Below are 12,334 nucleotides of genomic sequence, written 5' to 3' on the forward strand. Positions count from 1 at the left end.
ACAGAGGCTTCAGACCAAAGCAGGCTTGCAAGCTGCCACCTTCCCCCCAGATTTGCAAGACCCCAAGTATAAGCAATGCAGGTGCTGTCTCACTTCCAAAACCAGCAGTGGCAATCCTCTTTCGCAAGAAGGGCAAACCTATTACACAACAGCGAGGCTATCTGGATCTTCTTACTCCCTCGGTCACCCTCCTTAAGACTCAACTCTTCAATCCTTGTTCTTATTCACAAGCCAACCCTAGTACAAGTAAACCCCACCTAACACCAGCAAAGACAAGACTACCCTTTTGTCTCCCAGCTGAGATGGAAGAAGCTTTTCATGCTCCTGCAGAAGACCAACTCTTCATGCACTAAAGGGGGTAGATCTCCAAGCTTTCTTCCTTTGCTCCTTCAGCTGAAAACAATCTCAGGTCTTCTGTTTCTGCTCTGAACCGTCCCCTGAAAATTCTGTCCTTTGATTCCCAAAATCACAGGGAGAATGCATAGGGAAATATTGTTAATCTGCAATTGAAGAGAAACACAAACACCACATATGTACTCTACCCATAAAGATATCCTCTGCTTGCTTTGGTGTGATATAGAGCAATAAAGATGCCTCTGGAAATCCAGAAATCTCCCACTATATAAAAAAAAAAAGTATTTCTCCCTGTATGTAGCAAGATATTTCCACACACAAAAAAATTCAAGTAAGAAAAGGCATTACATATAGCAAAAAGGACTGCAGCATCCACTGCTTCCTTGCGCTACACCATCAGCTAAACTAGAAGTCGAGCAGAGTCTCTAACTGTGTGTTACTGTTGTAATGTACTGTGAACACAAAACCAAGGATCAAAAAGCTGTCTAACAAGTCATTAAAATTTAACAAGTTATTAAATTATTGCTCTGCTTTTTAGAAGAAAAAAAAATAAAGTGTCCTATTCATTAAGTAGCATGCTTAGCTACTTAAACAACTGAGCTCCTTTCCTAGCATCATGGTATGTCACAAAATGTGTCATGTCAAAAGGGTTATCTGTAGGTCAGCAGCGGTCTGGCCAAAACACACTTACATATCACTAATTAAAGAGAACTAGATTCTTTCACTAATACTCTGCCATATGATAATCCCAGTGGTGGCCTGCAGGCCCTTCCCATCTGGCCTGTCACCTTTTGTTTTAGTTTCAAAAGAGACAAAGCAGCTCCGAGAGCCACTTGCAGCACCCTGGGCTCTGTACCTGTGGCCACGGGCTGATAACTGACCAAGGGAAGGAATCATTTCACTGTGCCTTGGGCTTAGATGGCTTGCTACAGTCCCCTCCCCTCCCATTTTCTATTAGTCATCTGACAGCACAGCTGTACAGCCCGACTTTAAAAATAGTGGTGTCTCACAAAGGTAACTGTTGCTGAGCTTAAGGCGCACCCAGAGTTTGAATACCTTAAAGCACAAACTGAAATATGCTTAATAGAGAGGGAATGGGGATTACCCTGCAGCCAGCCATTTACACCACAACAGACCAGCCAAGGTGTCATCCAGGCTTTCCTTTAACACTGCTCCTCAGGGGCATTAAGCCTGTAACAGACCTAGAAGAGATTGTCACAAGTATGAGAACTACAGTAGGATATCCCCACAGGAGCCGGAGTAGAGAAACACCTGCTCAGTCCAACACTGCATTTCACACAGTGAGGCAGCAACTGCAGCGCATCAGGCCAAGGGGAAAAAACGCAGACGAGGAGCCCTCATCAGTCATGCTGGCAGGGTAAAGATGGGTCCCTACCAGGCACATCCTTCAGCTAACTGGAGTGTCACACTTGCCTTCTGAACAGATCTCTCCTGCAGAAAGGAGCCACATCTCATGCGGCAATTAAGCATTTGACAGTTCAGGGAAGCTGAGGCCTTTTAGACTTCCAAGCCCAACAAAACAACTCTCCACAGATGAAAAATCCAGATTCCTCTATGAATAATATAGCTCCCAGGGTTCTAAAAGCAGGAGGGTTTTCTAGATTCTCCAGAAGGCCACCATCAGCAACAGGCTCGGCAATCCTGAGCTGATGCTCCAGATACTCAGGCTTCCTTGGTGACGGCATGAGGAGAGTGATGATGCTTCTCAGAACCACAACTACCAGTCAGGGCAGAAGCAGGTGCTTTTCACAGGCAGTTCAGTGAATGCCAAAGGCAGTCAGCAGCACACTGCCTTCCAGAAGCATTACGATTACCATTAAAAGTACCAGCCTGGGCTTTATTACCCTGTAATTTGCATCTGTATGGTTCCTCATCAGTTACAACGGCCAGTAGCTTTTCTAACAGGTGTCAGTAAGCTGGCATATCTTCTTCCTCTTCCCATCCTAAATCTTGCATTTGTCTCCTTTCCTTTATTATTTATATTGTAGCTAAAGTGTCATCTGTGGTAAGGCTTCCCTTTAGGCTCCTACACTACCTCAGTTCTGAACTTAATGCCTTTGTTTCCCCCGTTCAAAAAGACCAATACACACATCTGGGTCTCTGAAGTGTTGAGACTGTTTTGGTCATTTTTTCGAGGGGAGAAAGGGAGGAAAAAGCAGTTAACTGATTTATCTAAGATCAACAAGCCAAGGAACTAAGGGCTAGCGAAAAGCTTTGTGCTTGTGTCACAAAGCAAATAAGCTGTGGCAAACGCACACTAGAACATTTCCGATGGCGATTACTGCTTCACTTACAAAGAGATGTCTATATTAATTATATTATGAATGGCACCAAGTCAGCATGTTTTATGTTCAAAACAAACAATCAAAAATGACCTTCCAACTCCCATTTGAGCAAACAAACAAAAAATTATTTTGAAAAGACCATGTTTAGAATTTCTATTCTAGTAGTAAAACTATTAGAAGCAATTTCTGGAAAACCTAGCTTTTCCTAACGCCATGTTTCAAGCCTTCCTGCTTCAGAAACTTGTGACAATAGTGTAACTCTAGCTTGCATTAAAAACAATCAGATTCACGTTTTTCCATCACTGTCAAAGAACCGCCTCTATTTTCTTTGGAGGCAACTGAAACAAGTACTTTTCCTAATCATCTTCATAATTGTTTTATAGACATGGTAAAGGTTTCCTTTCCAGAGTGAAAGGAAAATTGTATGAAAGCTGTAAAATATTTCTATAGCCATCAAAGAGTTTAGAAAGGTCGGTCTTTTTCCTCAGAAGTAGCTTAGAAGTTTTGTCTTTAAAGAAACTGCTTGTGCCAGTGATGACAAAATATCAAAGGACAGATGAGGAAAACTGTAAATGTAATTAATTTCTGCATACAAAGGAAAGGAAGTAGCAAGCATATAGCCTGGAGTCTGTTAATTAAAAATTAAATACCAGATTAAACCCAAACTGGTCCAAGTTTCTAAACTGGTCAAGGTTTTTTTCCATTGTTTTATTTTAAAAAGACAAACCTTCCTCTCTGACAGCAAAAGGAAGCAAGGCAGCATTAGAGGAGCCTAACCAGGATCCCCAGCTCTCCTGCCCCCATTTTACAGCACGATCATCCATGAGTTCCGTACCTGGGTCCATCTCGCTCACTCTCTCCCTTTATCAGGGACACCCTCATGAATTCTTCTATCTATCTTCCAATCTAACTCTCCCATCACAAGTCAAAGTGCGAGGAAGAAATACTGGAGTGATGAAGAAACACTGGACTTCATCTCCAGCCACACCTTCAACCACCTACCCTTACTTTCCAGACCATCTTCCCTTTCATACCTATTTCTCATGCCTTGAACAGCACTACACCTGCACCCTCTTTCCTCCCCAACTCATCATTATCCATTCACCTTTGTCCTTTTGATCAGATCTCCTCCAAGTACAGCTCCAATCTCTTCTTCTCCACAATGTCCCTATCATTCTCAGAGACTCCCCTTTCCTTGCTGCCACTCCATCCAGCCCTGCTGCTGAACACTTCCTCGCTCACACGTGTCCAGCAAGTTAGTGACCCAGACTCAAACCCACCCAGGCAGCTGAAAGGTCATTTGTTTGAACTGAAATTCACAGTATCTTCTTCATCTTCCTGTTTCCATCCCTGTGGGCCTCCTCTATCAACATCATCCAGCCCACCATGTGGCTTTATCTTGGCCCTTCTAAATCATTCAATGGCATTCCTCAAAGATCCCCTTATTTTATTCCAAATTCCAGTGAGCTTCTGGCCTCACTCCTTGCCCTCTCAACTCTTCCTTCTTTGCAACAGATCTCCGAGTACTGTTATTAGGGGGAAAAATTCCACTTGCACACAAGAACTTGGAGAGTTCACTCTCTACTTCAAGCCTGGCAATTTCTGTGCAAATTTAAAACGCCTCTCCAACATCTCTGAAATGCCTGGCTATCAGCACAGTATGTCTACAAAGCTCCCTTTATTCCTCCCCACCACTTTCCAGCTTGCTGTATCGCTAGATACCCCTTTGTTTGATTAAGACTAATCATAGCTTAAGGACACAGAGGACACTTGAACAGCTGCTTATCAACTCTGCCTTCCAAAAGAATGGATTTCCCGCCCCCCCCCCCCCCCCCCCCCCCCCCCCCCCCCCCGCCAGGAGAGTAACAAACAAGAATGATTCACTGACCTACTAAAGGAGCATGTGGAAAAACATGAGTAAAGCTAAGACCTGAATTTCGGGTTTCTTGGCTTTAATTCCTCTTTGCCACTCGGCAGAAAGAAATTAAAACCGGTAACGGGGAGAGATCTGGAAATCAAAGTGTTACTTTCTGTTGCCATCGAACTCGACTTCATTGAAAGCACATCATAATCACGTAACACAAAATCTTCGCTACAAGTAATTCCAAATCTCACAGTTCAGCCAAGCTTTTCTCCAGCACAACTTACTGAGAATTTGCAATATGAGGACAAACTCGCCTCCTCTTCCCTATTTCACCAACCCATCAAAAATTATGATTATGAAATCCATGTTAAATTAAAGCCAGAAAATAACATCTGTTTACTGTGTGAAAACACAAGACAAGAGAACTACAACAAAACATGTAGATTAAATACCAAATCAAAAGATACTATCAAAGATGTGCTTTTTTAATAAAAATGTGACTACCATGTATCACACCTCTGTAGTAACACCTTACACAGGTCACACACCACTAAATGCTTGTGACCTGAAGAGCCACCAAAAAACCATGAGCAGAATGAAAAAAATTTGTCCTTATATCTAAATCTCTGTCCACAGAATTTGTCTTTTCTTCCTCTAAGTCATGTGTAGCCCTCAAGACACCAAAACCTTAATTTCCATCAAGGCCTTCTCACATCACCACTACTAAGTGTTTGCTTTAGCAAAGGAAATGAATATTTGAAATGAGAACGGTTTCAGCAATCTTCCTGCAAACCTCTCTGAGGTTCAAGGTTGTCAAGGTGGAATTTAAAAGTGCATCTTACATAGAGCTTAAAAGCTTGTGACTATATCAAGCATATGACATAAGCAAGGGTAAGAGGCTCAGTAACAATGTCCTGATTCATATCACACTCTTGCTTTGAAGTGACCCTTAACCACAAATACAACTCTGCTCAAGTTAACCTTGATTCATAGGATGAATATAGGTGGTTTTATCAGAGTAGTTTCTACAAGCAGCATGTAAAACGTACAACTAAATTCTGGAAGATTTTAATCTCAAACCTGCTCTCACCATCGCCAAGAACCTCCCAAAACACATGCTGCATTTAATAAAGAATATGTGGCAAAGGTGCTTTGGAAACAAGCTGATCCCTAATGTCAGTCCACTGTTGAAGGGAATATTTTTGGCTTCTATCTACATGAAGTGAAGGGGTCATATTGCTAAAGAGGAGAGATGAGATCTAGAAATGACCTGGCAAGCTTTTCAAAAGGTAGCCTTCATCACAGTTCCCAGGCTCCACTCTCCTGTTCTGTACAGCTTTACAACAAGCAGGATCCAGAAGGTTTTAGACAAGTATTTTATGCCAATGTTAACACTCTTACCTAAAGCACAACACCTGGCATGTTCCCTAAGCTCTTCTTAGAAGGTGAGAGAACTCTGAGGCTACTTAATGATAAATGAGCCCACTGAGTCATCTTCATCTACCCTACCATACCCTACCACTAAGACGGACATCGACTGACATAATATGTAACAGAAGTTTAGGAACAACACCACCCACACTGCGTGTGAGCAGTATCTTTAATAATTCCTAAAATACAGCTTTGTTTACACGAGGTACATGGCCAGCCACAACTGACTAGCCCATTCTCTCAACTGCAGAGACTGCCCCCCAGCACTGCACAAGAGGGGAAGCTTCATAAAGAAAATTAATGTCTTGCATGTTCCCAGAGCCTCATCAACCTCTTACTTCTTTACAGGGCATGGCTAAGACACACTGGGTGAGTACCAGCTGAAGTCTGCCCTGTCCCTTATCCATTTTACATCTAGAGACAGTAACTAAAGAATCGACTCACATCTACTTTCTCCAGGAATAACACATTGTAGTTCCCACTCCCTGCCGTGATAACATTAGCCCTTCCAGCACGATTTACCTCTCCACCACCTCAGCATCAAAACCCCAGAGATAAACTAGCACAACGCTGCCGATTCCTACGCACACCTTTCAGAGCTCCACGTGCAGCGCTCAGAACACGCCAGTCTGCACTTCCAAGTGCATATTTCAGGTTTTGAACCTTAAACTATATGTTACTGTTCCCAAAGCAGAGCTTTCCACAGGAAGTCTAATGTCCCCATATTCCAGCCTGTTAGGGCAATGAATAGTTCACAGCACCCTTTCACAGAGCATAATTTTTCACTTCACATAAACCTTCATCTTGCATTCTACAAGGAGCTGAACATTACTCTTCTGCTGAAGACAACAGCGCTCCAATACAAAGGCGAAAAAAATCTTCTGTTCCAATCTCAGAAAAAAAACCCAAACTCTTCATGATATGCTGTGGTTAGAACATTTCAGAACACAATTGAGTTTGGGGAAGCTACTTATGGGTAATGTAATTATTTGGATAATTGTAAAGTTTTTAAAGGGCTTTAGTAAATTATATAGTGAGATTATGTATCATTTGACTTAATTCTGCTTAATAACCATTGTAAGGCATATAAACATTAGCATAGTTTCTCATTACAATGAACAGTGTCAAAGGTCATTTTCATTTCAGAAAGCACTTTTTTTTTAAAAAAAATCTTTTTGCCTTTAAAGTGTCCTGACTGCCAATTATAGCTACCTGCACACACCAAGACCTGCAAGGTCACATTGTTTTAAAGGGCTGAGATGAAGGGGCTAAAAGAGGAAAGCCAACGTTCTTTTATCTTCATCGGTGTGGTATAGTTCCCACAGTCAATCTTGTAAGAAAAAACGGGTGACATTTAGGTAAAGTACAGCCCACGTGATACCTGTGGTAAGCCCTAGTGTTTATAAGTAACTTATTGATTTAGAAGATTAAAACAATTTTCCTAACTGTACAGGGGAGTATGCTATGGTCGCATTTTTTCCTCTGTGAAATGGCTCATCTGAAATTAGGATCTTGAACCTGCGCAACTGGATACGTGACTGAAACAGCTATGATGAAAATTAAAATCAGGTTAGCTTGTACTGCTCAAAGGCAAGAGGGAATCGCTTCCCTTGTGTTCAGAAATAGCTTTTATATCATAAAAAAGTTTGACAGTTAACAGCACAAAGCCATATTAAAAATAATAATTAAAAAAAAAATGTACAGCACAATTAAAAGAGCCCAAGGCCACACTGTGCATCCCAACACGAACATGATTCAGCATAAACCATCCTAGGCAATGACTTAGGTAATCTAGAAAAATTTTGCATTCTAACTCATTGGTATAGCTAATGGATACCATACAATTACATGCTTCTTTTTAAAACTTTAAACACTGAAATACTAGCAATGGGTGTCAAGTGTCAATAAATATTACACACAGAGCTCTGTTGCAGCAACTTCCTTGTTTTTGTATTTAACATACTGCATCACCCCAGCTATAGAAACACGATGAGCTAACTCACGCCCTGGTTGCTGGTTCTGCAACAGCCACAAAGCAAAACCCACACTTCTTCACCTTTTTGTTTTACAGTTTTTAGCATTGGTTTCCACATCCCCCAGTCCTCTTCTAGAGTGAATTTCTATCAGGCAAAGGCAGTACGAGAAATGTAAACACAGAAACTGCATGTTTTGTCAGTGCTAGATCAGATAGACAATAATGGGAAAGATACAGCTGAGGCAACAGCAACGAAAATATCCCCATAAGCCAACCAAGATCAAATCTAAGGTGGAAAGGTTTGACCTACGTGCTTTATCAATCATTTGTTAAATGGTGATGACTCCTCATTTCATACCCACATTCATCACCCCACACTAGACTTTTCAAATTATTTTAATCCTTTTGAGACCCAAGTTTACAATTAATTTCTTAGGCAGATTTTTTTAAAAAAAATCATCACAAAGCCAGCAAGTAAGCAGGCTGAATCTGGGCAAAATGTTTCATGGTTGCAGTTAAGCAAACCTTAAGGTATCCATGTACAGAAGTATTAAGAACATGCTTTCCTTTGGTAGCCTCTAAGAAGGTATTTTCTGCACCTTGCCTCATACTACCATCAACAAGCAGGGTAGAATTATTTCTGCTAAAACAGATTCGGTGCTCAATTTATGCATCTATATCAGAGTTCAGTATTGTCAGATTAGTATCACAGAATTATTCCTTTGCATTAGATGTTTCAAAGTCCAAAGGACACACTAATTGCAGCACAACAGAAACTAAAGCTGATAGAGGCCGATGAGAAGATACGCAAGAGAACTCTAGTTCTGCCTCTTGCAGTACTTGGTCCTTTGCATGCTCCTCTCAGTTTGTACAACAAAGGCAGCCTGGTTAATTTCTAGTTAAGTTTTACATTTTTATTCCTTTTGTAAACGCAAAGAATTTATGTCCGCTGTTGAACGCACCTTATCTGACAAGCGCTCTCTCGCCAGTAATAAATTGCTTGGTAAAAATGAACAAAATGAGATGATTACTTACATTTTTGCCCTAACTGTACAGAACAGATAGTTCTACTGCTTCCTCCTCATTGAGTAATACTTAAATAGAGGAATTTGAGGTGGGCAAAGTTAATTTTCTTCTAGCAAGCTAATATGGTTCCCACAAATGAAAATAAATATTTCCGTTGATATGCTCAGAGGCATTTTCCGTCATGCCTTTTAATCAACTTCCAAAATAGGCTCAACAGAGAACATCAGATTAGATCCAATTATTGCTATATCACACGGAACAAAAGACTCGAGCAGGCACACATCTTTTCAAAACATTTCTATTCCATAGCTCTGCCTCCATTTTGGATGACAGACAAAGGGAATAAATGTGAATATAATGCCTTATTAAAGAGATGAAAAGCAAAGCTGAAGTCTGAGCAAAAAGGTGCAGATAAACCCTGGAAGTGCTACCACCAGCTGCAGCCCCCGGAACAAAGGGAACAATGACAGATCCCGAATTGGTTGTAAAAATGAAATTGCGGGGGGGGTGGGGGGGGTGGGTTTAGAAAAAAAATGGAAGAACAAAAAAAAAAAAAAAAAAAAAAAAGAGAGAAGAAAAATTAGCCGGTTTTCAGGCCGAGCAGGGCACAAAGGTTCCCTGCACCCTTTAAGGGTCTCTCCCGAGGCTGTTCAGCACGGGCTGTCCCCACAAGCCCCACGCCTGCCCGCGGGATGCTGAGCGCTGCCGGTGCCCCGGAGCCCGCAGCGGCGGAGGCGCCCCCCGCCGGGACGGCCCCGCTCCCACCCCGTAACAGCCCGGCCGCTCGCCCCACGTCGTGCGCGGCGGGGGAGCCGCTCGCAGGCCTGCGGGAAGCGCCCGCCGGGATCCCAAAGCACACCGAAAACAAAAGCGACACGGTCACCCACGCGGGGGGGGGGGGGGACGGGGGGGGGGACGGGGACACGGCGACGGCGCGGCCCAACGGCGGCGCTCGGCCGCCCCCGGGGGTGCCGCGGCCGAGCGCCTCAGGCCCCGCGCCGCGCCCTCGGGTCCCCGCGCCGCCGCCCAGCCGGGGCTTTCCCCGCCGCCGTGACTCACCCTGGAGCCGCTCGGCCCCCCCCCGGGCCCGCCCCGGGCCCTCGCCCCGCGGCCCCCGGCAGCAGCCGGTACCTGTAGGCCAGGGACATGCACTCGAAGAGCTTCGTGAGGGAGGCGTCGATGCTGAGGCGTCCCCCGGCGCCGCCGCCGCCGCGGGCCGCCCCAAACTGGTAGGTCTGGCAGGTCTGCTCGTTGACCGTGTCGAAGTCGTAGCCCTTCTTGGGCGGGTGCTCGCTGTGCGGCGACGAGACCATGAAGTGGCCCGAGTGGATGATCTGGGGGCCCGGGGGCTGCCCCCGCCGCGGCCCGCACCGCCGCCCTCCGCCCGGCGAAGCACCCCCGTCGTCCGTGTCCGAGGAGTCCTCATCGGGCTCCGTGCGGGGGGACAGCGGCCCCGCCGCCCCCAGGAGCCGCGCCGGCCGCATGAACACGTCGGCGGCCATGGCCCCGCTGCCGCCAGCCGCCGGCCGAGCACGCCGCCCGCTCTGCGCCGCCACCGCCCCGCTCCGCCCCGGGCCGGCCCCCGCCGCGCTTAAAGGGGCCGGAGCCCCCGCTCCGCCCCGCGGCCTGCGCCCGCCCCCGCCGCCTCCCGGGGGGCGAGCCCGGGCCCGCCATCGCCACCCCTGAGGTAGCGTCGCCTCGGGGAGAGCCGCCGGCCACCATCACCCGCCGCCAAGGCCACAGGGAGCCGCCCGCCGCGGGATGTTTTCCCTCAGGGAGAGCCGCGGCCCGCCATCAGCGCTTCCCCTCGCCCACCGCCCCTCAGCCAGCAGGGCGCCTTCAGGGGCGAGGGCAGGAGCGCCCCGCCGCCTCCCCACCCCGACCCGGGCAGCTCTGGGCCGCAGTGACACCCGCCACCTTGTACCCTGCCCCTCGGGCACGGCCCGCCGCCGGGCATCACCTCACCGAGGCAGGGGGCACACCGCTGCCGCCAGGCCCCGGGCCCCGGTGCCGTCCCTGCTCCTCCTGGGCCACGGGTTGAAGCCACCCAGTGTAGCACTTCCATCCAGCAGAACATCGTCAAGGGGCTTCAGAAACATCCCTAAACTTCAGGGACTCATAGGGGCATGAGAAGATGAAGAGGACAGCCCAGAACTGGCTGAAGGATGTCAGGAAGTGAAGTGCTAGAAAGTCCATGGATTTCAACTACCTTCAATACAGTACAATTGCTTATTATTTTCCAGAAGCAACCTGTAAGAAGCCAGGGCAGACCTGCAGCAGGCGGGCTGCACACAGCTGGAGGGATCACCCATGGCCGCAGAGGCGCTGGGACATGGAGCTCCTGCCGCCATCCCGGTGGCTCACACCCAACCCGCATACCTGCTTGGCGGTGTGTGGAAAGCAAGCACAACTGTTCCAGGGAAAGTAGTAAAGATCAGCTTTCATCCTTCTCAGAGGCATAAAGGAAGCAATGGATCCTGGAGGCCAACATGAAAGCACAGCAATAGGCCCAGCAGATGTGTTAGTCTGGGGAGAGAACAGCAGCTCACAGCACAAAAATCTACGTACATACGAAGTCAAGGGAAAAGATCTCTAGCTTGCCCTGTAGAGCAAGCCTCCATCACCAGGACAGCATTCTTGGTGACATACTCCAAAGTGTTTACACTAAACTGCTTATATTGTCTCAGTTCTAGGACGTCATACTTAAAAAAACAGGCTCTTCTACACAGTCATCCTCAGGAGGGGAAAATAAACCCCAAACATTTAATTGCCACATGCTACTTTTTCTGCTTTGTAAAACTAGAAATAAGGGAAACTCAAGAGATCGAAATAGCAAGTCTCGGGCAGGGAAGGAAGAGACATTCCTGCAATATCACAATTATGCCCTTGCAGTGATCTAATATTCTCCATTAAAGAAGGCGAAATCAAGATGGGTCACCGTTTAGGGGAGGAATGGTAAGTCAAATACTTCCCTACACATGAAAGGAGCAGTAAGGCAAGGTCACATCATGTGAAGGCTCTGTTAGAAATCTTTAGAAGTCAAGGCTAACATTCAGCTCTTAGCATCACATACAACTAAAATTCTTAAGAAAAGGCCACAATCATATTTAGCTTGAAAGCTGGCTATTGCTTATATTAATGTTGGTTTCAAAAAACAAGGAAAAAAAAAAAAAGAAAAAGAATGCTATCCAGACATTCTGATTGGGAGTACTTTAAGTACAAAACCAAAAAACATTTCAAAACAACATTCAGTTTTACAGTATCTATTTTAAGCCTTAAATGTCATTTGTAAAGAACTAAACCTGAACTAAAAAGAATAATCACAACACACATGAATAACAGCACTGTATACAGTACTTCCATGACAACAGCTTATAC

General features: G+C 45.7%; 1 protein-coding gene across 3 annotated transcripts in view; it reads right to left on the minus strand.

The window, feature by feature from the left end:
• MLXIP (MLX interacting protein) overlaps positions 1-10,535 on the minus strand; it is a 53,616-nt gene extending 43,081 nt beyond the window's left edge. For 2 of the 3 annotated variants that reach the window (XR_008732180.1, XM_055709907.1), the window contains exon 1: positions 10,088-10,534. Coding sequence is in view for 2 of the 3 variants with exons in the window: in XM_055709907.1 (XP_055565882.1) it covers positions 10,088-10,458 (371 nt within the window). In the remaining variant the exon portion in view is untranslated. Of the gene's footprint in view, positions 1-10,087 lie in introns of all 3 variants that reach the window. The other variant, XM_055709916.1, reaches the window with a different exon arrangement.
• Positions 10,536-12,334: the final 1,799 nt, after the last annotated feature.

The sequence above is a fragment of the Falco cherrug genome, chromosome 1 (genome assembly GCF_023634085.1).
Source record: "Falco cherrug isolate bFalChe1 chromosome 1, bFalChe1.pri, whole genome shotgun sequence".
In the NCBI taxonomy this organism is placed as follows: domain Eukaryota; kingdom Metazoa; phylum Chordata; class Aves; order Falconiformes; family Falconidae; genus Falco; species Falco cherrug.